We start from the raw sequence: 26,356 nt of genomic DNA, 5'->3' as shown, positions 1-26,356 counted from the left end.
CATCTCATTCTACCCTTTGTGTCTAATCGCACCGCCATAATCCCATCCACTTATACCGTCACCCAATTCAGGGTCTGCATCCTGCACTCCGTACATTATATCCCAATGCATCCTTCTCGCATATCTCCATCCTCACATCTCCACATCCGCCCCATCCAACCAGGTTGTCAGTGGTTGCCAGATATCTACTGGTCTGGAGCGCTGCGGCATTAGTTCCCAATAAGCTGTCAATTGGTCCCTACAGTACATGGCCGATTTTAGCCATCCCGTCACTGCTGGCGGAGCCTTTTTTTCCCCGTGTAGTGCGATCTGCCTCTTGGCCAGCAGAAGCAGAAGGGAAACTAGTTTCCGAGAAGCACACGGTATGTTCATGACAAAACCAAGGAGGGCCGTAAGCGGGTCCGGACTCATTTCCTCCCCAACTATCTGTCCTATCCTTTCAAAGACTTCCACCCAATATCTACTCACAGTCCCGCATTCCCACTTTAAGTGATAGAATGCCGCATTTTGGGTTCCACGCACAGCATTGTAAGTTGGTTTCTATTGATGGACTGCTTAATGTTGGGTGGTAAGCAATGTTGTTTGGGGCAAAATGGAAAACCTGGTTGACTGGGATCAGACCTTCCGGCTAGAGCGGTCGCCCTCGAAGCTGGGAAACCGGGTTCGAATCTCAGCAACGATGCTCAACCTTCTGTGATTCTGGGCAAATCACTTAATCTCCCCATGCCTAACAAAAATGAATGTATCCTTCTGTAACAAGACTGGTACTATGTCAAGCGTTCTGCTACCCGATGGCTCTGGTCTAGTTCTCGCTATATAAAACAAAACAAAAAAAGCATTTATGCAGAGGCTATTTGGATGTCTGGGACTTAGATTTGTGATTTTAGTTAAGTTGGCAGTCAAATGGATAGAGAGCAATTAACAAGATGTAGGGTATATGGACACAGCACTGTTAAGAAGCAGAGGGTAGCTCTGATTTTTATTTCTTTTTGCATGATAAAATGGTTTCAACACTTTTCAGTGTTCTTTTGACACTGTTTGGTAGTGTTGTCTTGGCGATGGTTTAGTCCAGAAACAAAGGTGCTCCAAAGGGGAAACGACCAAGTGACTTTCCCAACTCGCATCTCAATGTCCCTACCCTTAATTAAAAGGTGGTGGCTGATGCTAAGAGCATAGGAATGCTGTGTTTTCTGCCTCTACTGCTTTCTGTTTTTTTTTTTTGGTCTGATATCTTTCCTACCTCTTGCAGAGGAACTGCCGGACCACTGAGAACCCCAACGAGGTCTTCCGCTTCCTAGTGGAGGAGCGGATAAAATGCCTTGCCTCCGAGAAAGTGAAATACACACAACGTGTTGACTACATTATGCAACTCCCAGTGCCCATGGATGCTGCAACAAACAAAGGTCAGATGCTGATTGTCTTGGGGGGAGGGAATGATGGGAAGCAGACAACATTTTGTGGCTCTCGGAGACTTAGTTTAAGTCTTCTCTGGAAGCGTGGATAATATCGTATACAGGTAATGAGTTTATCGTGGTAATCCTTCCAACTGAAACTTGCTTACAAAACCTTAAACCAAAAATAGTGTTTCAACAATTGTTGAGCAGGTAGTCTTATTAGACATTTTTGGACGTCCCCTTAGTTACCAATCCAACTTAACAATGCAGGTACAAGATTTTCCCTTCGAATAGCTTAAACAAGTCCTCTTGTTTTGCCAACCTGACAGGATGTTCGCCTGTTATATTCAATCCCAGAAAAGGGATATCGCAGGACCCTATTTTACTAGTCCGTAAAATACAATTGGCTTCTTATTTAGTTATATATTACCTTAAACACCAGATTTGTGCATTTGAGAAATTATTTCCAATGCTAATTTTTCAAGATAATGGCAAGGCTCTCGCTTAAGTATACAGCTTTAGAAGTGGACAGTCTTGGCGTCCCAGCTCGATTACTATAATCCTTTTATGCAGACCATAGTCACTATGATAGTTCACTTGTAATAGACTCAGGTTGCATCTGTATGAATGCTTTACAGGGTGAAAAAAAACTGGTAAGCTAAAATGTGTTAATAGTTTCAGGGCAGTTTCCTATCAGTGTGTAGGCTAGGGATCAGGATTAATCATTTATTCAAATATCTTCAAATAAGGTAGTAATGTTGTGTCCGACATGCTCACTGTGCTTTAGCGCAGTTATTGCTTTAATACACCTACATTTAAATTGAAATGTAATAAAAGAAGAGAGTCCCCTTTCCGCAAGATGTCCATTTAGCACCCTCTCTTGCATTCTTCCTGCTGCAGCTTAAAATATGGCTTTTCTAATGTAAATTCATCATCAGTCAATCCATTTATTTTTGGGAATATCTACAAGGGTTCCTTCAGCGGGTAAGATTATAGAGTTAAGCCCCAGGACCAGAGTGTGTCTTTGAAGTAGGTTGCCAATGAGGAAGACAGGTCACCGTCCATTTGCATAAAATGGGGCAAGCAAGTAGGCCTAGGGTATTATTCATAGAATATCAAAGACATAACAGCGGGATCATTATCCTGGAGAAGGAATAAGTATGCTTGTGGTGTCAGTTTGGTGGGAAATACTGTGAATACATCCCCAATTGGAAAAGGGAGATCATGATATAGCCGTAGCAAGACATGCAGTTTTCTCAGGAGCCATGTATTTCAGAGCAGGGTTTGCAACGAGAAAGTTACAGCAAACTCCATAATGGAGACCGCAATGATACTCCATTGTAGATAATGTACAAAAAGTGGTCATCACAGGGGAATAAAGAAGCATTATTAGAATTACTGGCAGGCCAGCACAGTGGTATAGAAGGCTGCAAGTGGTTGGAAATAGGGTTTTCAAAACAGCAAGCCACAAGGAATAGAGTTAGTAGGCGGTCATGGATGGGACCAGTGGACAGCAAGAGGTTCAGATGAGGCAAACCGAGACCAGCCAGTCACCTACTCTGCCAGTCACATATGGGGCAAGGAGATAGCAGGCAGTCTCATTCTGGGCCACTGACATTAGGCGTTCACAGACAGGGCAAGAGGACAGTAGCCAGTCAGAGTCCGGGCCAGCACACATCAGGTGGTCAAGGACAGGCCCCGCAGTCAAGAGGTGATCACAGACTGGGCTATCGGACAGCAAGCAGTTGCAGATAGAGCCAGCATACAGGAAGCAGTCCCAGTTAGGGCCATCAAGCAGCCTATGACCCTAGATAGGAAACTGAATAAGATTGGCAGACAGTTGGTGGTTGTGGATGGTATGTGGGGCTATAGGTTCTTCTGATAGTTTGACGGACAGATGGTGACCTTGGATGGCCCCAGCAGACAGAAGGTGGTCATGGATGAAGCTAGGAAACTGAAAGAGATCGGCAGACTGTAGGTAGCTGTGGATGGTATGCAGGGCTATAGGTTCTTGTGATAGGTTGTCAAACAGCGGACAGCAGGCAATCCTCAATGGACCCGTCAGACAGGAGACCTCATATAAGAGTCTAGAGACATCATGTCAACCAGGAGAAGGCTAACGCATAGTATGCTTTCTGGGAGGAGGGCAGTGGACAGCAGGGAGTTGGGATTGGAGTTTTTGGCAATCCGGGATTTGGCTTTCAGGCGATATGGGATAGCGATAGCTCCTAATTATATAGGCCATAGAATAGTTGGATTTATCATGGAACCAGCCACTGCTGTAAACAACTGTGTGCAATCTAGGTCGGAGATTAGGGACAAGTGGCAGCGAGGAATGGTATTAGATTCAGCAGGCTGACACAGAACTAGTGACATCAAGTAGTCTGTGATGGAGCTGTCATACACCAGATAGTCTCAAATGGGGCTACCTCCCAGAATCCTTTCGGGATTGGCAATATAAAACCTATGCTGAAAACCTGGCAGTTCTCAAAGTATTTAGCAGCCCTCTATGGCTCTGGTGTGTTGTGTGCATCTTTCTGGAATCTCTGATTTTAGCGCCAATAGACTAGTAAGTAGAATTGAGTGCTTTATAAATTACAAATAGAGGGATGATAATAATGGAATGTCAAGGTAAGGCATTTATGAACAACAGATTTGGTAGTGGTTAGAGGACAGTAGGGAGTCTGGAAAGGGCTAGGCAGGTGACACAGGCTGAGAGTATTTAATGTGCTTAACTACCCACATTTCCGCGAAGGCAGGCTCAGACACTTGCCAACAATATACTTTCAGAAATATGTGGAAGAGTCACTCTGTGCTGATGGAAAGATATATTGTACAGTCATGCTCACCATGCAGATGTTTTTTTCACCCCCACCCCAGAGGAACTGTGTGACTATGAAGAAAGGAGGCGCCAGGCCGAGGAGGAGAAGCAGCAGCTGCCTGAACTGGTTCGGGCCAAAGTGCCCTTCATGGCCTGCCTTGAGGCCTACGGAGCCCCTGAACAGGTGGATGACTTTTGGAGCACCGCCCTGCAAGCCAAGTCTGTGGCAGTTAAGTACGTGCCTTCTTTTAGAGACGACCTGGGTTGGCAAAAGGAAGGTTCACTGAAGAATGTGAACAAATTGGAGGGAGTGGGATTAATTTATGGGCACTAACTGTAAATGTATTGCAATTTATATAGCGCACGTATCACCCGAAGGCATCAAGGCGCTTGCCTTGGGAACCCGTCCTGGTATTCCCCTGTGAGATAACCCCAGCAGGGTATCCACAAGGTGAAAGCCAGGCATCCCGCCGCGAGGGGCCGTAGTGGAGATTAAGCAAGCTATTGCCCAGAGTCGCAGAGTGTGAACCCGTGAGTCGAGTAGGCACCGGAACGAGAATTATTGAGTCCGTGGAATTTTTTAGCCCAAGACCCGCCGAGGCGGGGAATTGAACCCTGGTCCAGGGCCGATCTCAGCTTCCGGGTCTGCCGCCTCTAACCCCTGAGCCACACTTCTCCACTGGGATTGGAGGATGGAACCTATAGATTGGACTACTGGGGACGGATGGGGCATGCTCTCCGATGGGGCCAGCAGAGGTGGAAAATTAATTGATACGTGGGGTGGAGCAACCAGGATTACTGAGAAATTGCCAGAAAGGGTGTGTCATGGGTGGTTTACAAAGAAAAAGACTAAGAACGATGTAGACAAGACCATCAGGAAGGAAGAAAGGCAGGAACTGGAAGAACATGTAGGATGGTCAGCTGCAGGATTATTAGCATGTTGACTGAGGCATGCATGGGGAGGAGGAAGCTGTTGAGATGGATCTAAGATTGGTGGAGCTGCTGTAGGCTAGGGTTCTCCAACGTTTTCTGCAATCAGAACTACCTATGCTCAATAAAAATCATTTCAAACTGAGCTGCTAATACTATTAGTGTTGTAATTGTGACCACATCAGACAAGATTACATTTGCAGGATTATCAGCAGTGATGACCTCCGTGCATCAGGCAGGGTTGCCAGCAATATGGGTAGAAAGGTTTTAACCAATTTTGAGATGCCGCTGCATGGTAATATATAACACCCATAGTGCAGGGCCCATGCACCAAGGTGCTAATAAGCCTCCCTATGCTGCATTAAATATCACTCAAATATCTGCTTTAAATATACCCTACCAAGTGCATTGTAAAGCGTACGTTCACCGTGAAGAGAATTTTTGCACTGAAATAACATATGTTTGTTACCCAACTCAATATCTGAAGTTAGGAACGTTCAACAGGAAATTCAATTTGAAATTCAACCATTCTTTCCAATCAGCTTATGAGTTCTGAAAATACCCACATTTTTGTCTCGAATACGTGCTTTTACATTTTTGAATACATATCATCAATTCAGCCGTGCAACAGCCTCTGATTTACTAGTCTAGGTTTCACACTGAAAAGCTCCTTACAGGTAGCAAGAGAGGCCTGCTGTAGGCAGAGACCAACAGTCATTGCATGGAGGGGCCTGGTCTCGTGGTGAGGATAGACGTGAGAGTAGATTTAAGAAAAGGTACAGTCGACACTGGAAGTGGCAATGTGGGCATGGCCAAGGAGTGGTAAAAAAACTTGAGGAAGGAACTTTGGTAAGAGTTAGTCTGTCATGACAGAGAGGGTACCGAATGACTTGGGATGAGGGCATCCGCAGATTTGGAATGGAGATTGTTGATAGTAGGAGACAGATATACCTGTATGTGGGCCAAGTATACGGAAGGGCTGGAAGTCTGCAAGGCACAAGAGAAGATATGGCGTGCCAGTGGCCAGGGAAGGCTTTGATACTGCGTTTTAAGCGGCACTTGCTTTTCATGCTGAGCCTTCTGTGCTTACCAACATCCTTAGTTACTCCTAAATGTTTAGTGTATATGAGTTACAGATCTAAAGAGGCGTCAGCCTTTTCTGAAGAGGGACCTGTAATCTCAAAACATTAAGGAAGTCAAGGAGCAGGATAGTTTTCTGAAGCCCCTTTCATCCCTTCTCTTTAATTTCATGCATGTCTCACTTACTCCCCACTCACCGCTTCAACATCCTGATCCATATTGCCCCTTCCTTAATTATCTTTATCTCTGAAATTCAAAATTGGGTCATTTTGTGTTCAATCAAAAATTCTACATACGAGTGTTTAGTTTATCCTGAGGATTTTGTTTCCTGGTATGGGGCAGTTGGTGATTGTGGTGGGTTATTGGATCTTTCTAAATTCACATTCTAGAACATTTCTTGTCAACACGCTAGTAACTCTTATTAGAAATCCTTCAATGGAAGGAAACCTCTACACAACAGACAAAGGAAAAGCCAGATACCACATACCACCTATCCACCTTGTTATATGACCTGAACTCTGGTCATTCAGAGGGGTTGACGCCAGTATGTACTTCCCTCCCCTCAGAGACTCCAACTGCCAGATTCTTCACCACATGTCACTGCTGCTTCATTTTATTCAGGAACCACTAGATTTTTTAAGAATATTTTGTTTTATCATTGAATAGCTGAGAAAACATTAAAGAAATCTTTTATTTAGAGATGGGATTAATGTGATGAGAAGTAAATATATATGGACCCCACACATATCCTCTTTGTAACCAGCCTACGCTCAACATATAATGTAAGGCTTGGAGATATTTGCTTGAATTTGTCCCCCAAAAAATCCTTTAGGGAACAGAGTCAGATATTTGGCATTGAACTTGTTAGAGGAGGAGCAGGGCAGATCTGTGCATTCCAGTTCTGCACATTTGTAACATGCTAAGAGACCTTTGGAGTATTATCAGGTACCACAGAAAGTCTCCTGTGAATATTTTTTTCTGTGGAGCATAGACCCCTGTGCTTGACCTGAAGGTCTAGAAAGCTGATAGCCCACAAAAGGAAGGGGAGAAGCAAAAGAAGAAGGAAAGGCATAAAAAAACAATGCATACTTCTAGAAGGCACATTTGCATGTAGATAATGTAGGGCAGTTAAAATGAAGCGTTATGTAGGCAAGCAATGCAAAGCCCATAGGTCTCGCCTGTGCCCTTCGCTGACCTGGGGCCCTGTTATATATAGGGCGCACTTTCCCTGTTTGTGCCATAGCACAATATAAGTCTGTGCGCCAAGCACAAACAAGAAAGGCGCACCCTATTATGGTGAATGTGCTGCCAACAGGCAGCCATAAAGTTGCGCTTCCCTGGGGGCAGCACATTCAAGTGAAATTCAAAGCGGCTGCGTCAAATCTGCTCCATGGTTCACTGTGCAGGCGACAACCCGCCTGCACTTTTAAGAGGGGAGAGAGATCCCCTTGCATGTGGGTGCTGAGTGACTTCACCTACCTACAAGGGGATGTCTGGCGTGCTCCATAGAGCCCCTTTGACCCCCTCCAGGGGGCTGCCATCAGGAGACGTACTGAAAATGCAGCACCTTTTTGCTGCGCACATTTGGTACTCTTCCTGACCAGTTCTTTGCCTTGGCGCCTGCATCCATAATATAGTGTGGGCGCAGATTTAGCGAGATTACCTCATTTGCGTAGGGCCACGTCACCATGCAAATGAGGGAACGCCCTTTAGAGATAGAGCTAGCGCACATGTAGTGTCAGCGCTATCTATTACAGAAGGGGTCGCACAAGCATCTGTAGCCCGTTCTATGATACCAAAGTGCCCTGGGACCACACAAGGCGGGCGCACATACCCTTTACGCATCCGGGGCACTTTCTATAATACCGTCCCTGTTGGCTTTGTTAATGTTTGTTGCCAATGCCGAATAGCATTGATGAGCAAGTCAATGCCGCAGTGTGTTATGAGCAACAACAGGGGGAATGCATTGAAGGAGCTGGTGGTCAGCAAACACTTAAGTATTCATATTGTACACAATGGGTCTTAAACAACACACGGCTGAACGCTGTCTGTAGGCGAGACCTAAAAAGCAAGCGGTCCCAACCCTTTCTTGGGCAGAGATAGGTCGCTAGACTGTTTCAAAGCTTACTTAAAGTAATTCAATCAAAGCATTGGGAACTTTATACTGTGTTATCCTATGGGTCGATGATTGGAAGTCCTCTTTTCTAGTGCATTGCTGTGGGCAGTATTTCTAGATAACTGAAGGTGCCAAACAGGGTGTTACAACTCAAAATCAAGTGGGCTGTGATTGGTCCGCCCTGTTTCTAGTTTCTCAGCAGCCATTGGTGTAAATGAGGACATCTCAGTGGGGTTGTGCTATTGCTCACATATTCACTACCCACAACTGAACTTCGATTTCTGATTGGCAGACTAATTATTCAGTCAGTCAAAGTTCCAGTGTTTGGTTAACAAGACCAGGGTTCCGGTCAATGGTGACAAGCTGCACCGGGCGCACTTGGAGACAATTTGCAACCCCAGCTGGTGTTCAGACTCAGTGTTCCATCATGTGGGCCAGGAGTCCTAGGAATGGACTTCATACTCCGAGTAGGACTCCTGTGGGACTGAACCGCAGGGACCTATATCTGAAACGGCTAATTGTGATTGGAATCTTTCACTAGCAGGAGTGTGCAACCTGGGGTTTTCGAGACCGCTGGACCACTGGCAACAGAGTAAAACTGGGCACTGTTGTACCACTCCTTTTACAACGTTTTCCTTGAAATAGTACATCATGGGTAGTTCAAGAACAAGGCAGCAGCCTCGGCAAAAGTGTTTTAGCACAAGAACCGAAGGTGAAGGAAAAACCCTTTGTGTCCCTCTGTTGTTTGGGCGGAGGGTATTAAGGGCTTCCAAGCAGTTGAGCAGATGAGGCTTGGCAGCAGGCATAGTACTTCAATGACCTCAGCACTTCATTGACGCTCATGTGTAGCAGTTGTTGTTAGGTTCAGGCTGTAGACTGTCATTGGTGCAAGTCAGGGCCAGTTACTTGAGTCATCTTTGATGGAGTTATCAGTCAGCTCAGTCTTTTGCTGGCTCTCCATATGAGGGCAGCTCATCTCCGTCCGTCGGCTTTGAGACTACATTATTGCAGGTGTAGTTCCAATCTTGCAAGAGACGAGTTCGCAATTTTCAAAGCGTGACCCTAGTCAAACACCAGTCCCAGCTGGTAGCGTGGAATTTAGTCTGAATTTCAGACAAACAAACTGATTAGATTTTTCTTTTGGGGTTTTTTTTGTATTTGGGGAGAGGAGTGACGTCAAAGGATCCAGGGTTTTAGGATGTTCATTCTTAAGCTAGAGTCCACGCAAGGTCCAAAACCTGTAACTGTAACCTGTCAACGCACAGCAGTTTTTCCTCTGCTTTTCCATACTGGAAGAAGGGGGTACACACAAAATGGTGAAGTGGCCGTGGGCTAGATTCCCTAAGTGGTTTCACTTCTGTATGCAGACCGCTCCCAGGTCATTTCGGTATTCCGTCGGATAAAGGGGTGGGCGGCCAAGATGTTTATATTTGGCAATGCTTCATGCTGACCTCCCAAGCATTGATACCTTATTGCTGGCCAGCTGTGGTGATAGTTATCTAGGCAGCTGAAGTGGTTCTTGTCTGTCATTTGTTCCGTACAAGAGCTCCAGTCTAACAGACAAAACTGTGGATTTCTCCAACCTACCCAAAAAGCTACAGGTCTATGCAAAATGAAGCTTAAATAGTGGAGTTAAATCCATAAAGCAAAGATGGATGAAAGCCCTTCGATCTTTTCCTGTAGTCCCTGTGTCCTTTTTGAAGACCTAATCAGCACATCATTTGTACAGTCATGTAACAGACAAACACAATACGCATTGCATACGTTCCGCATGTTTTGAAGACCTGTTATTGAGAGCTCTACTGATTTTCTTCAAGGGGGTGGGTTGACCCTCTCCCACTCTTAAATCTGCCACCAGCAGCCATCCATCTCCCTGCAGCCTCACGGTCGGCCAGCAGCCACCCTCCACCATGGATTAGTACAAACCTTGATCAACGGAGCCTTATATTCTGCACTTTGAACACCAGTAAAATGTAACAAAATAATGAGGCTTGTACTGTCTATTTCACTTGTATTTGTGTGGGGAGAAAGAGGAAATGGGAGGTTGGGAAAAGTCAAACTGACAAGGTGGCACAACTTCCCTTACCCTTTGAAAATGTATGCCTGTACACCTCTGGATACATTCATAGATTGGTCAGGAAGGTTACTAAGTGGGCCACTAACATCTATTGACCCAAGCTAGCAGTTAATACTCAGTCTTACTCCACATCAGAACCTTACACGATTTTACATCCCAGTGTAGTGGTTTTGAGGACTCGTCCCTCTATTCTCCTGAAAGTAATCGCAGAGTTTCATATCAATCAGCCCAGTCCATTTTTTGGCACTCTTTTTCAGTAATCCCACCACTCTGGCAGAAAGAGCACGGTATTCTCTGGGCTTTTAGTGGGGTTTAAAGCTTTATTTAGACAAGGCAAAGCCCATAGGAAGTCTGATCAGCTTTTAGTCAAATGCGATCTCCCCTACACAGGGTTCCCCACAACTAAGCCATCCCTATCTGGATGGATGGTTTATTCCTTTTCACTGTAGTAAGGGTTCACCTGGCATATTCCCCTCACAGGGTGTGGAAGCAGCTTCTGCTGTTTAGTTACAAAATGTTTCCATAGTAAATATATGTAGAAACATTTACTAGAGTAGTGTATAGTTAACCGATGCACAAGCCGACACTGGATTTGGTCATTCTTCGCAGATCCTTTTCCATTGACCTTTCTGCTGGTCAGTACAATTTATAATATTCTGTGTCTCACTTGTACAGAGATATCCTCAAAATATTTGGGCTTACTGGTTTATTCAGCCCTAACACAACTATTAAGAAAGGTTCCATGATGCTGAAGAGAATGTTTGAGTGGTTTTTGGTTCTGTATAAGGCTGAGCTCTGTGGTACAAGTACAAGGCATGCTTGAATATGGAAGCCACTGTGTTCACACTACACACTGCCTGTCCAGGTCGGTTTCCTGCACTGTTTCCAAATGTTGCCTAGTTCCATGGCATTACCAGCAGTGTTGGGGTCCTGCAAGGCAAAACTGTTTTATGAATATTTTTCAATTGAAAACAAAATTGGACATTGACGCCTAATTAGGCTATACAGAGGTTGTTTCTGCACTGCAATTGACCGTGCTCACGTCTTGGAAGTTGTTGTTGTTTGTTGACTAAGTGTTTCTGCATTCATGTGGGAAGTTGTCGTTACTATGACATTTAAACGTGACCATCTCGGCACGGGTGGCCCTCAGTATTACCAACTAGCTATGACGTCGCTCTTCATTCTAATACAGCAGAACTTTCTGCATCTTTGATTTCGGACTTCAACTTCCTGATGTTTCTTGTCTTTTTTTACTGGCAGGACCACCCGTTTTGCATCCTTTCCGGACTACTTGGTCATTCAAATTAAAAAGTTCACCTTTGGCCTGGACTGGGTACCCAAAAAGCTTGGTAAGTTTTGCATGCAAGTGAGGGTAGGTTTTGTGGGCAGAGTGCATGTGGAGGCCACTTGGTTGCTGGAGATAAGGAATTATTTTGCCCACAGCCACTTAGCAAAACCCACTTAAGCTTAATAAAGTTTTGCTCTTTGTCAAACTTTTTGGATGATTCCTTTTCACACCACATTTAACATGTAAGGATTCTACCATAATAATTTCGATTCTCTTACTTGCCATTGTTTTACAGATGTTTGTTGTCTGGGGGACAGTGGGTGGAGTTGAGGGAGGTTTTGGGGCCAGAGGAGACTGGGGGAGTCTTTGCTTAGGGGCTAGGTGCACCATCCTTTTTTGCGGTGCTCCACCCTAGCCCTCAAGGATTAATGCCCATTTCATCTATCTCTAGATGTGTCCATTGAGATGCCGGATGAGTTGGACATCACGCAACTGCGGGGCACTGGTCTGCAGCCTGGAGAACAGGAGCTGCTGGACATCGCCCCGCCCTTGGTGACACCAGATGAGCCCAAAGGTAGCCTTGGTTTCTATGGCAACGATGACGACGACTCCTTCTGCTCCCCTCACTTCTCCTCTCCGACATGTTAGTGGCTCTTTTCCTTCCTTCCTGTGGGTATCTGTGTTCCACTCTTCCGCCTCCTGTCTCTTCTGCCCTCCGTGTTCTGTCTTTGCAGAGTCTTTCATATGTCACATATGTGCCAAAGGATACTGCAGTGTGTAGATGAAGGCCTGTTGTGCTGCTGAGTAACAGGGACTTGACAGAGGGAAACTTGCTTCAAGATGCTATGAAATCTGTGGTGATGATAGCCAGCCTGGTGCTTCTGATCGTCCACTTACAGTAACCATCTATTCAACATAATCATGTTTCTTTCAGAAATGTTTTATGCTGTCAGCAGGACCACTAGACCAACAGGAGGTCCCTTGTGTGAAACCTTCCAAGATTATCAAGCAGTACAATTTTTGTCCACGATTTGGGAGGTGCCTCCCTAATTATAGGAAATAATTCTAGAGCAATTCAATCGGGGTAGAATCACAATGTTGGAAAGCAGTAACCCAAGAAAGGCTTCTTCGTGGCAGGGGAAGTTTGAAAAAGGAAACTAGTTCTGCACAGAACAAATGGTGTTGCAGGTAAATAACCTTCTAAGTGCCACAGCTGGTACATTCTGTAACCTCATCGTTGCTAATCAGGGCCTTCAAACCACATCAGTGCATCCTTGTTGAACAATGTACGGTCACGGCCTTGCACAAATGATTATGAGTTGGTACTGGGCTTGAGAGTTTTATAGTTCTTACGCCAAATTTACTGTTGCATGGGGCCTGCTCATAATTCAGTCGTGTTTGCAACAGAACCAGATGCGTATCTCAACAAGTACAATCTCTTGCAAGCTTAAAGCTGACCCACAAAAGGCCTTGAAGGTAGTGTAGCTGCAAGTGCAAACACCTATGTCTCTCTGGCCGGCCTGTAGTCCTGCTTTTTCCCAATATATTGACCCACCCCTTTTATACTTCCTGGCACTTCATTTAGTTTAATTCGTACTGGTGAAGAATGTAACCTCAAATAGTTCTTTTCTAGTCCACATAAACACTGTGTAGCATGCTACCCATGTAGGCAAGTGCTACTGCATACCAAACAGTGGTAGTACACGCTTTATGTGCAGGTATAATATAATACTAAGACACAGGTCTTTTTTAGCTTTTGATATATTTTGTTTTTACACCTTTAATAATTTTGTTCCCTGATTTCTGGGCAGTAGGTCTATGCTGTAATTGGCAGTTTCAACCTAGTTCAACTTCTTTGGGACAGCTCTTTTGGCAAGGAAATGTGCAATAGTGAGGACCATTCATTTTGCATTTCCGTCTTCTGGAGAGTTGCACTGTTCTCTGCATTATTTTGGCATTCAACTTGTGGCCTTGCGAAGTGTCCTTGCATGATCGCACGTAATTTCCTTAAAATTATAGTCCCATACCCAGAAAAAAATATTAAGATTCAGACTGACCCTTCCTTCCAGGCACATGGCAGAGATATTCTCTGATGCCCTGGATGTTCCGGCTGAGAATAAGCAGCATCATCAACGCCACGGTCCTCCTTTATCATTTAAAGGATGCAATGTTGAGAGGCTCACTGGTCACATGCTCTGTTGGGACTTGGGTCATTCTAGATTTCAACCTGCTTAGCATTGATGGATTTGAAGCAATGGATTTTTTTTTCTGGAAGCTCCAGATCCAAGTGTGGGTAAGATCTACATTTCTAAGTGGGTGAGAACAGTGTTTAAACCCCCACAAATACGGTATGCCAGTGAAAGACGGGGTTGAGGAAGAATTTTGGGTTTATCCAAGTCCCTCCGCCTAAAAACAGATGTAGCTCAGACAAATGTGTGCAAAGCATTTTTAGAAGCACAAAAACAATATTAAAGTTAAGTAATTATACGGTAAATTTTGCAAATCAAATTAGTGAAATCCATAGAAACTAATGAGGATGGAAGCCAAAGTCCATATTAGTGTATGGGCATTACCAAAATTGGATCTGGCAGGCCACTCTTTCACTAAATATGAAAAACAGTAACTGTGCCCCCAGTCCCACAGCCTATGTGAGGCTGAGCATTTGCTGGTCAGTTACCTGCAGGCTTACGCACCAAATTCACCTTATACTTACAGGGGCGTTTTAAGGGAATCCAGGCCACAAATTCGAGAGGGTAACACATGTCTACCTCTCTGCTTCGGTGCACACTAAAAGACCCTCCCTAGTTTTGTCAAGTGTTGCACAATTAGCCTGGATGCTCATACAGTTCTCAGACTTTCAGGAGCTCCACTGAGGGATCCATATCTATGATCCAAAGGAAAGATCGACTTCTGTCCGTACATCTTTAGGGACTTCACAATACTCCAAACCCAATGGACTGCCAAGTGAGCTCTTTGTCCTTGATTTCTGTTGGCTGCCTCTTTAGGAACCAGTTCCAGAACTTTGGGCTGGAGAGATCAGGGTTCTAGACTTTTGTCCTGTCCTGGCTAGGCTGCAAGCAGATCTCCTATCACCATCCTCCTTCCTTTCCCACAGTTTTGTTTATTTTGAGATAGGGTTGCTGCAGCTTTATAGATAGATATAGCTAGGTAGATAATCCAGTGATGGTCACCCCATTATATGCCTTGTTTAGGGACCCTGATCATGCTCTAAGCGGTTAGTATTCCACCTAATTTGCATGTAAATTCTGTGCGAAGTGGAGGATGCAGATGAACCAACAGCATTGCCTAGATCATTGCCCAGGTGCCCCAGCGGATTCATTCCAGTATCCCAAGCCTCTCCACCAAATGCTGTGTGTGTGCAAGAGTTTGGAAGGACATGGAGCATCTGGATCACCAATTACAATTAGTAATGTGGTTTGAAAATAACCAATAGGACGGTTCCCTTCATTATTCTAGGGCACTAAGCCTCTTATTCTGGGGTAAAGATTCTGTGTGCATGCACATGCAAGTATCTGTTCATGGGAAAGCATACATTCACAAGACTTGGAGGGGTCTGTTGTCTTTGGGGTACCAGATGACTTATTGAATCTGACTAGCCCTTTAGGAATCCTGAGTGCTTGTATCTCTACAGAACTGAAAAGACTCGAGCACACCTTGGTTGATGAGGCTCCCTGACCCAGATCCTCAGTAACACTAATCGGCCCCAATGTACACTTTCTTAAATTGTGTACACACGACCTGGTCCACACCGCGCCACAAGAATTTTCAAACCCCTCTGTGTAGTCGACAAATAATCAAGTCACTCATTTTCAATTCTGTGTCTATGATCTAGACAAATGGTTGAAAAGGAATTTTCTATAGGAGTCCTATGGAAAAAATGTTTCTGCAATAAGAATAACCTGAATGTATGGTTTTCGCCGTTAGTCTAGTTTGATATGACAATGAAGTATGATACATACTTGGGGTGCATAGGATGTGTCGTGCAAGTGCAATGTGTGTGCCTGATGGAGCCATCCACTTCACCAAATCATTAATGCTATTCACCGTTTCTTGTCCTTCTCACCATTCTTGCCAAGAGCTGTTATTGTAAAAGTGTCTATGCACTATCAGAACTTTATTTGCTACATTTAGTAATGTGGAATTATTTTTAAGATGTCAACTTTTTTCAGATTTTCAATTGAAAATCAGATGAGGCTGTGAGTTTTAAGAGACTGTACATCCTGTTGTGGATGAAGGTTGAACAGATCGGTGTGCACACTGTAGCCTTTGAGAAGCGTAGTGTCCTCACGTCACTGGAGTTTGTCTGTATCACTTGTCTTTCTTTCGTTTTTTCCCCTCCTGTGCAGCCCCCATGTTGGATGAGTCGGTTATTATTCAACTGGTTGAGATGGGATTCCCCATGGAGGCCTGCCGGAAAGCTGTTTACTACACTGGCAATAGCGGTGTTGAGGCCGCAATGAACTGGGTGATGTCACACATGGATGATCCAGGTAAACCCAACACGCTTCCAAACCATCAATTCACCTCATGACCAGACTATTGGTAATAATGTGCTTTATACAATAACTGTTAGTCCTGGGCAACAGAGATCATTTGCTTGCTTTGAGTCGTGGTAGGACGAGGTCACCGTTCTGTCTCTAGAAGTTGGACCTAATAAGCTGTGTCTTTAGAAGATGAATGAGTACGGGTACTGCACTCGGTTTAATCAATGTTTTAGTGTTTGTGCGATATGTGTGCTGCGCTAGATTAGTGCCTGCTCACTGTATAATGATAGAGTTTATGGCCTGGTACCTAAGGTCACCAGGACTCTAGCACGCACTACAATAAAGTCAAATTCTACAATAGTATATTCAAATCAGTTTTATCGAGTTATTTAAGGTAAAGCATCACAAGTTCATTTGTTGTCGTACATAATTATGTACACAATAAACAATTTAAATTTCCATTGTATCATTGTTTGCATGAATCATACTAAATAATATATACAATAGAAAAAACCCAATGCATTTCGCGGCTGAAGCCCCTTCGTCAGGGGTCACAAGTATAGGGTCAACGACTTCTTGTTGAGGTGATTATATTGTATGACAACATAACATCTGAGTCTTCTACACCAGCTGGGTGTCTGTAGAGAATCTTGTAAATGCGTGTGCGGAAAACCCTACGAGCTTCTTCAAGAAATATCTCGATCTCGCTACTTCAAATATATGCGTTCCGCGTGTATGTAGAAGCGTCTCGTTGAAATTTAAATTGTTTATTGTGTACATAATTATTTATGACAACAAATGAACTTGTGATGCTTTACCTTAACCTCTTCGCTGCTGCGGCTATTCCGCCGCAGCGCTAAGGGGGTGGGGCGGCCGCGCGGCGGCTCCATACTAGTGACGGAACCGCTCCGTCACGGCTCGCGGGCGAGCTGTGCTTGTGACGGAACGGTTCCATCACGAACCCGCCCGCCCATTAAAGCGTCAGCGCAGGCGCGAAATCAGCGCAGCGCAGGCGCGGCGAGCGGGCCGCGATGGAACCGTTCCGTCACAAGCACAGCTCACCCGTGGCTTGTGACGGAGCGGTTCCGTCACAAGCATGGGAGGGGTTAAATAACTTGATAAAACTGATTTGAATATACTATTGGAGAATTTGAATTTATTGTAGTGCGTGCTAGAGTCCTGGTGACCTAGGTACCAGGCCATAAACTCTATCATGTCTTTAGAAGAGCCAAGGCTGAATTTCTTTGAATATGGCAGAGACAGCGGTCAATGTTAATCCTGAGTGTGGAACATTAACATCTTGTGTTCTGCCACAGTGAACCGTGGTCTCTCCCTTACTCTTCTTCCAAAATGCTCACATAAGAAATTATTGCCCCCATGTGTACTTGTTGAGCCTGAGGGTTCTCCTCCACAGGCATTGAGGGTTGTTGCGGTCTCCTCCCTGTTGCAATGTTACTATATTATAGACTTGATTGGTTCCTGTTTACCTTTCTAGATTTTGCCAATCCACTGGTGCTTCCTGGCTCTAGTGGGCCCGGATCAATCACTGCCTCGGTTGAGCCTCTGAATGAGGATGGCATTGCCACAATCATCTCAATGGGCTTTTCTCGCGAGCAGGCCATCAAGGCGCTCAGGGCCACGGTATGTTCCTTTGTGGATACGGTATGTTCCTCTGTGGATTACTGTAGCTCGCTACATCTCATTTAAGCCTCACCTGCTCATCCTGTATTCTATTCCCTCCGCAGTGCAACAGCCTGGAGCGGGCAGTAGACTGGATCTTCAGCCACATCGATGACCTGGATGCAGAAGCAGCAATGGATATCTCAGAGGGGCGCTCTGTTGCTGAATCTGTGTCCGAATCCACCCCAGCCGGACCCAAAGTGCGAGATGGACCAGGAAGTGAGTCTTTGCCTTTATTTTCTTTCTGAACTTTTAATTGTTGGGCATTGTGGTTGGACAGCTTGCCCTTGCGTAGACTGTATAAAACACACATGGATTTGTTTCCAAGTAGGCGAAGACAGCACAGTAATGTTGGCTAATGAATCCCAGCCATATCCCCCTCAGTGAGTCTAGAAGGAAGCTTCCATCTAGCACTCTTGGGCCCTAGTTATACATTTGTAAATTTACTAGTGTATACTGCTGTTAGTACAAACTTTACACTTTTTCTGTTCACTATTTCCAAGTGTAAAGTTACCTCTGGGTGTACAATTCCCTGTCCCTTGGTTTAAGCGTCTACTAGGATTTACCAGGTACTACTTGTAAATTTGTACACGTTGGAGACCTCTCTACCTGTGGCAGAGGTATCACTATGAGAAAGTAGAGGAAAAATTAAAAAGTTTATTGAAGTGTAACAAAAACATTTTAAAAAGTAACATAAAATATTAATGTAAAATCATTGTAACTGTTTATTCTAAACCTAGGAAATCTAAAAATAAAACGTTACAGCACATTAACTTAAATTTGTATTAAATAATTCAAATATTTGTATTTCATTTTGAAATATTTCTTAAAGAAATGTTTTTTATTCATGCGTACATTTTTTTTATTTGATATGTTTTATAATTTATTAACCATTATGTCTATAATTCACTTGAATTATGCTTTTAATAAGCTTAATTTGCATTTAATGTAAAAATAATATTAAATGGTATAATATTACTAGTTTTGCAGCATGGAAGACTTCTCGATTCACATACTGTGCATATCCCGCCATCTAGTGGTTGGAGTCAGAAAGTGCTACTTTTTTATTCCATCTTCCCAATGGATGTGTGTGAAACTAGATTCTTTTGGTTGGGCTATAACCAACTCCCTGTGTGTGTGTGTGCGCGTGTGTGTGTGTGCGTGTGTGTGTGCAAGCTCTCAGATTATTTTTTCCGCCATGGAGATAGGAGGTGCCGTGCAGACTTCAGAGATAGTACAGCAGCAGATACATGCAAGAAAGGAAGCTCACCTGACACTCCAAAGAGATGGGTGGTTCTAAGGAAGGTTGCATGAGGGGGACATCTTGAGCTAAGCAGCTTGTTTGGCGCTGCTCACATTGTTCCTCGTGCTGCTTCTTTGGCGCTGCTCACATTGTTCCTCGTGCAGCTTCTTTGGCGCTGCTCACATTGTTCCTCGTCCAGCTTCTTTGGCGCTGCTCACATTGTTCATCGTGCCGCTTGTTTGGCGCGGCTCACATTGTTCCTCGTGCCGCTTGTTTGGCCCGGCTCACATTGTTCCTCGTGCAGCTTCTTTGGCGCTGCTCACATTGTTTCTCGTGCCGCTTGTTTGGCGCTGCTCACATTGTTCCTCGTGCAGCTTGTTTGGCGCTGCTCACATTGATCCTCGTGCGGCTTGTTTGGCGCTGCTCACATTGTTCCTCGTGCCGCTTCTTTAGCGATGCTCTCATTGTTCCCCGTGCAGCTTCTTTGGCACTGCTCACATTGTTCCTCGTGCAGCTTCTTTGGCGCTGCTCACATTGTTCCTTGTGCCGCCTGTTTGGCGCGGCTCACATTGTTCCTCATGCAGCAGGGCAAGCACACTTTCGCTGGCTGAATACTGTCTCCAGGTATTTGGGGGATGTTCTGCAAGGAGTGGATACTTCCTCGGGAAACGAGGTAAGAATCTGTTCTTTAATATATTATAGGAGCAAAAACATGGGTGAACTGCTCCACGCACAATCGAAAAACTTTAAAGAACACATCACAGACGCATTTTTACAAATTTGGCAAATACCAGCATGTCTAGCGTGCCTGCACTTACAGCAATGTGCTGTTTACACACTTTGTATGCGGTTTTAAATTGCTTTGGAACGTACTTAAATAGTTTTAGTACTGCATTTTAAACGCTTCTATGGGGAGGGAAAAAAAGTACTTCTGCCATACACCACAGCTCGTCTGGGGAAGGAGTTCTACCCCAGTCTTTCTTTCATTTCAAACATCACTAAAATCTCAAATATGTTCTCTATGCTTAAGAGTTTAACATTAGCAAAAGAGTTGTGGGTTTTTGCTTGCAAAGAGATTTTGGGGATCTCTTGAACAATATTCAGACCAATGGGAGGGTTACTTCCCAAGTACTTACTTAACATATCAACATAAGGAATCCTCAATAGGCATCAAATACCGCTTCTGGCTGGTTGAAAAACAAGCCTTTTTTCACAGGCATTAAATATATGGGCACCGCAGCCCTCGATGTAGCTCACATCTAAGATGCCTCTGGCAGGGGGCTGTGAAGGTCCTAAAACCCCCCTTTCAGGACGGACACTCATTGGCGATCGACAACTGGTAAGCTTCAAACAAGGGATTGTAATGATCATAAAATGGCCTTCAGGTCGAGCACAAAAACCTCATAAGTCATGTGCTTATCTCTGGAAAGCTCATTCCTTAGCTGCCCTCTAAGCAGGGACAGGAAGGCAAAATTACGGCTCCAGAATAAGAAAATAAAAGCACTTCATTGCCTTTTTATCTTTGGCTACTCAAAGGAAACGGGGACTTATCTTTTCAAAACACATACGTTGTTTGTTTGCATTTCCCAGGGCTATTTTATACAACATATAGCACCCACAGTAACTCAACACATGCCTAAAGAACGCACTAAACATGGTGCAGCATTTAGCTGTTGCTACAGCCGCTTGGTAACATAATGCTCTGCAAAGCATTTAGCGTATGCAATAGCGATCAAAAGTTTCAGAGCTATGCTGTATAACATATAGCCCCACCCAGTAATACAACATATGTGCCTCAAAAGCACACTAACAGGTGTGATTGCAGCATTTAGTAATAGCTACAGGCACTTGCTAAAATAATTGACTACAAAGCATTTAACGTGTGCAATGGAAAACAGAAATTGTGCTATAGAACATATACCACTCACAGTAAGAACATATCTGCCTAAGGAACTCACAAATAGATATGCAATGCCAACGTTTACTAGTTACTACAGCTACTGAGGAAAAATAAAATTGTCTGCATACCATTTGCCACATGCAATGGGACAACTGAAGCACACAGCTCAAAAAACTGATGCGCGCACATTAACAGCTTATTCAAGTTAGCCACAGAAAACTTTATAGTTGCAATGGTATGTTTCTTCCATAGATTAACCTACTATACAAAAAGTATTCCAGGAATTCACCTAACCACCCGTGAACACGGGTTCAGGGACAAGTGTGGCTTGGTCGCACACCCATACCTTCATGGGCCAGGCATATGTATATACTCCTACATATGGCAGTCTACAATTTTTTTTCTTCAGATTTACACCCTGGGGAAAGCAGGGTAATAACAGATGTTTTTTTTCCTACAAAACAAAATGTCACTATTATGGGGAAGGAGTCCGCTTCCTCAGATGGGGACGCCCAAGAAAGCAACAATCTAAAAATATATATATATACATCCTTACCAGTTACAGACTGCATTACGCCTGTTTTTAATGCAGGAGCCCATCACCGTTTCAAAAGAACACATAGATTGTTTCTCCATATATTCAGTTACACAAAATATAGGATACGTAACCTCTCCCTCCTCAAAGCACACAAATGTACAGCATTGAAAGGTCATACATATAATCACATTCAACACTAATATGGTTCACAACCCCGTTTGCACCTGGTGCGATTTCAGACCTTTTTTAGGTCTCGCCTGAGCCAGTACATGCGCTGCTCTGGCGAGACATTTAGTGAGAGGCTTTTGGAAGTGCTACCAAAGTGGCCACCAGGTTGCGGTCACGCACACAAGCGTGCGTGCCACGTTTTCTTTCACTTTCACTTCGTAAAGCGCATGTGCCGCGATTATAGCATAAGTAAAGAAATAGATTTGTTTTCTATTTCTTTACTTTTGCTATAATCGTGGCACCCGTGCTTAACTTTTAACATTAAAAGTGAAGCACTCTTGTTTACAATGTACTAAGAGAAATTATAAATCCTAGAATGTATTCTTGGGTAAAATATCTCGGAATACACAGAGTTGTCACATCACATGGTATACCTTGGCTGCTATATATAGTTGTACGCTCTCCGCTTTTCCTTGTTAATGTGTAAGCCACCCTTGTTCTTAAAAGTGGAGTGTTATCGTTTATAAAAAAAAAAAAAGTCAAACTCATTCAAATTGTGCACGGCACAAAAAGTTACTTTGTGAAGCTTTGGATCTGCAGAATAAGCTTGTATGTTATCTTCCATGCAGAAACATCAAGCGAAGAATACACATGATTGCGTGGTTAAAAATATGCATGTTTTCAAGATAGTAGTAGCTAAGAGAGCTAATGGATGCCATTATCAGCCACGTTCTTAAATGTATAACTGCATGTTTTAAACAAGCATTTTCAATGCAATATATCTCGCATTTAAGCGAGTTTGAACTATTGGCATTGTAAATGACTGCCTTTTATTTATGTTTTTCAAAGAAAAACATAAATAAAAGGCATTGTCATTTACAATGCCAATAGCTCAAACTCTCGTAATTGTGAGACTTATTGCATTGCAAATGCTTGTCTTAAGAAAAGGCTTGCACAGGGAAAAACACCATACACTGTCTTACTACACACACAGTCAACTTCTACTCAGGGGATGGGTCTCACACAGGTAGACTTACAAACCCCTACTAGAGGACTATGTCTTCAAGGGCAACACAACACCTTTTTCACCAAAGGAGCCTGCCCTCACAACAAAGTGTTTACCACAACAACAAAGGGCGAGTCAGCTTCAGTTACAGAACACTGATCTCAACCACATGGTTGGGCATGGCACCCCCATCAAATATGATCCTTCACTGGAGTTGAGGGAAAATTAATAAATACATTAAAAATAAAGGTGAGACCGCGTTGCCAAGGGAGACTGATCTCAACCATGTTATGGGGCGAGGCGACCCCAACAAAGTATGTGTCAACTCCTACAAGGGAGACTGATCTGGACACCAAAAGGGGACCAGCAACTCTTCCAACGGAATTGACCGCAACTTCCAAATCTGCCATATTGGGCCGGCAACTGGGTTTGACTGCGACCTTTAAATTTGCCACATAAGGTGGTGGTATAACACCCCTCCCACCATAAAACACATGCACCCACACACATGGTGAACACTCACCCCAAAGCATGAACATGCATATTACATAGCAACGCACAAAGGGGGTTAAAACCCAACTAAAAGGATCGGATTTCACACACACCCATTGGGGTGGAAAAAAAGGTAACACTTTCCGAATCCAGCCACTTAATGGCGGGATATGCACAGCATGTGAATCTAGAACAGCCAGCTGCAAAACTATTGTTACAGGTAAGTATCTTGTTTCTTATTATACATATGTTTTTTAAACATTAAGATATATACATATTGGACTTAATGGCCTGCCAACTGGCTATAGAGCCATACATATGGATCTGTTCCTTATTCAATGGGTGGTAGAGCCTACACATACGGGGGGGACATACTTTGGACCTGATATTCGCTAGGGAAGATTCACTGGAAGTGGTGAATGTTTTACTGGTTGGCTGGTGTAATCACCATCTGATAAAATTTGATGCGTTTGATATTAAGCGGAATAACACCGCTATGTAGGAGGTAAGATGCTTTCCTAGCAGGGACTGGAAAGGTCTGCTGAGGAAAGCCAGTTCTTCCCCAGTATTCCATCTTGAAGGTTCTTTTGACCTGGGGAAACAGGTGGAGGATAACTATGCCACCTTCTGCTCACACATTAACGACCAACTCGACCAGCTCGCCCCTTGAAAAATGATTAAAAGAGCTGGTAAACCCTTAGCGCCCTGGAATAACACTGCTTTGAAAAATGTTGAACTTGGCTGTAGACAGGCAGAGCAGAAATGGAGGAAGGGGTACTCTGACACAGAAAGAGCTATTTGGAAAGGGAATGTTTCTAGTTATAAGAAAAGTATTGTCTCTACTAAAGCAGAGTATTTCGCAGACGTAGTTCTGAAGGCCCCTAATAGCCCCAACAGCGTTTTCAAAATATTGAATGATATTGCCAGCCCGGCCTGCACTAAAAATAAGATCCTCCCTACGCAGGAACTCTGTGACACTAGCTGCTTTTTTTTACTATAAGATCAGCAAAATTATTGAAGGGCTAGAGGAGAACAGTATAGCTGATGAGGCTACTGGCCCCCACAGGATGGGCAGGAGGATCTGAGAGTGATGAGGAAGGCCTCGGTTCAATCGCCTCTTATCGATCACTTTGATATTCCTTCCGTTGAGGTGTTTGAGCAAATCGCTTTTGGGATTTCCTCTGGCTCATCTTTAGACCCTTTTCCACATAGGATTTGGAAAGCGTTTAGCTCTGAACTGTTTCCCCCACTAAGGCAGTTGTGTAATCAATCCCTGCATAGTGGGATGGTTCCCTCCTGCTGGAAGCAAGCGGCTGTTTCTCCCTTATTGAAAAAACCCTCACTTGACCCAGCCTGTCTTAAAGAACCACAGGCCTATTTCACTCCTTCCATATCTAGTGAAGATCATTGAGCGCTTTGTGAGCAGGGCACTCTCCCAGTTTCTGGAGGCAAATGATCTACTGGATAATGTTCAGTTTGGATTCCGCCCGGGACATGGGACAGAGACTGCCCTGTTGACTGTGTTGGATGATCTTTGTTTGCGTGCAGACAAGGGACAACATGCCATCCTGATCCTATTAGACCTGTCTGCCGAATTCGACACAGTCAATCACAAGGTCCTCCTGGAACGATTGGAAGGAGTGGGGGTAGTTGGTCAGGCACAGAAAGGATTTCATTCATATCTGTCTGATAGATGTCAGGCCGTGGCTCTCCCCCTTTCAGTCCAAGTTTACCAAGATCCACCATGGTGTGCCGCAGGGCTCTGCAATAAGCCCCATTCTATTTAACGTCTATATGCGTCCCCTGGTGGATATCATTAAATCCTACAGCATAGGCCTGGTAAACTCTGTAGATGACACCCAGTTGATTTGATCACTGGAGGGAGAGCAGTCATCCACTGGAGAACTTCCATGTCTGTATGCAGAATGTGGTTCATTGGTTAAGAAACAACTATCTGCAATTTAATGCAGATAAAACTGAAATCCTCTGTATTGTGGGTGGGAGAGTGCACTATTCCCTTCCGGACGACTTCTGGCCTATCCCTGCTGGTCCCCCATTGGTACCATCCAAGTCGGTTCGCAATTTGGGAGTTTTATTTAATGAGAAGTTGACCTTGGAAACTCACGTTAATAAAACCGCAGGGATCTATTTTTCCCTTATCAGGATTTTGATGAAAATTCGTCCTCCGCTCCCTGCTCATACATGCTCCTTGGTAGCTAGGAGCATGATTTTGGGCGGGTTGGATTATTGTAATTCTCTATTGCTAGAGTCTCCCAAGTTTTTAACTGGGAGACTGCAGAGAATTCAGAATATGGCAGCCCAGCTGGCTTTGACACGTCCTCGCCAATCTTCCTCCTCTCATGCCCTTGCGGAGCTGCACTGGCTCCCTATAGTGTACAGGAATCACTTTAAATCCCTCTGTGTTGTGTTTAAGGCACTACATGGTTTGGGGCCCATACCTTTGCAGAGTAAATTTTGCTGGTATGTCCGCATGACTCTGAAGGGCTAGGACTAGATGATGATGACTGGGAGGGGCAGCAGGATCCTTTAGAAATCTTGCAACCAAATCAAGACCTGGACTGGTAGGAGGACCTGGGTGATGCTAGCAGCCTGGACACCTCCCCAGATTCTGGCATGCTGTCTCCCCTAACCTGGCTACGGAGGAGTGGTCTTCTTTTGCAATGGTGGTGCATTGGGCTGCTGAGGTCTTGTACCTGCAGCTTCCTACGGTGGCAGCCAAGACTAATGTCTTGACGGAGGTCTTGCAGCCTGGCGTCTCTACCTCAGAACCCTTGCTGCCTTTCAATGAAGCCTTGACCAAAGTTCTACTGGTCACCTGGTCCAAGCCCAGCACAGGGGCTCCTGTGAATAAAACTATTGCCCTGTGCCTCTGCCCTGCACCGAGCGAACCAGATTTCCTCTCCACTCAACCCTTCCCACGGAGCATGGTGGGCCAAGCATCTACTTCCCGTGGCGCGTTCCCTTCCACACCTCCGGACAGGTAATCCAAAAGGCTGGACAGTTTCGGTAAGAGGATCTTTTCTTCCACTAGCCTAGCTTTGCAGTCTCTAAACACTGCATGCCTCTTGGGCCTTTATTCTTATTCGCTGTGAAATAC

The 26,356-nt window shown here is 44.4% G+C and overlaps 1 protein-coding gene across 2 annotated transcripts in view; it reads left to right on the top strand.

Annotated features, from left to right (window-relative positions):
• The window catches only part of USP5 (ubiquitin specific peptidase 5), a 151,581-nt gene that overhangs the window by 102,662 nt on the left and 22,563 nt on the right, over positions 1–26,356 (top strand). Inside the window, exons 12-18 of one of the 2 annotated variants that reach the window (XM_086932925.1) lie at positions 1,250–1,403; positions 4,275–4,449; positions 11,679–11,767; positions 12,158–12,280; positions 16,074–16,217; positions 17,707–17,852; positions 17,957–18,110. In XM_086932925.1, coding sequence (XP_086789051.1) covers positions 1,250–1,403; positions 4,275–4,449; positions 11,679–11,767; positions 12,158–12,280; positions 16,074–16,217; positions 17,707–17,852; positions 17,957–18,110 — 985 coding nt within the window. Of the gene's footprint in view, positions 1–1,249; positions 1,404–4,274; positions 4,450–11,678; positions 11,768–12,157; positions 12,350–16,073; positions 16,218–17,706; positions 17,853–17,956; positions 18,111–26,356 lie in introns of both variants that reach the window. The other variant, XM_086932924.1, reaches the window with a different exon arrangement.

Source organism: Lissotriton vulgaris, chromosome 7 (assembly GCF_964263255.1).
Source record: "Lissotriton vulgaris chromosome 7, aLisVul1.2, whole genome shotgun sequence".
Taxonomy (NCBI): Eukaryota; Metazoa; Chordata; class Amphibia; order Caudata; family Salamandridae; genus Lissotriton; species Lissotriton vulgaris.
Note: the sequence above shows the minus strand (reverse complement) of the source record. Positions and strands in the feature narration are given on the sequence as shown.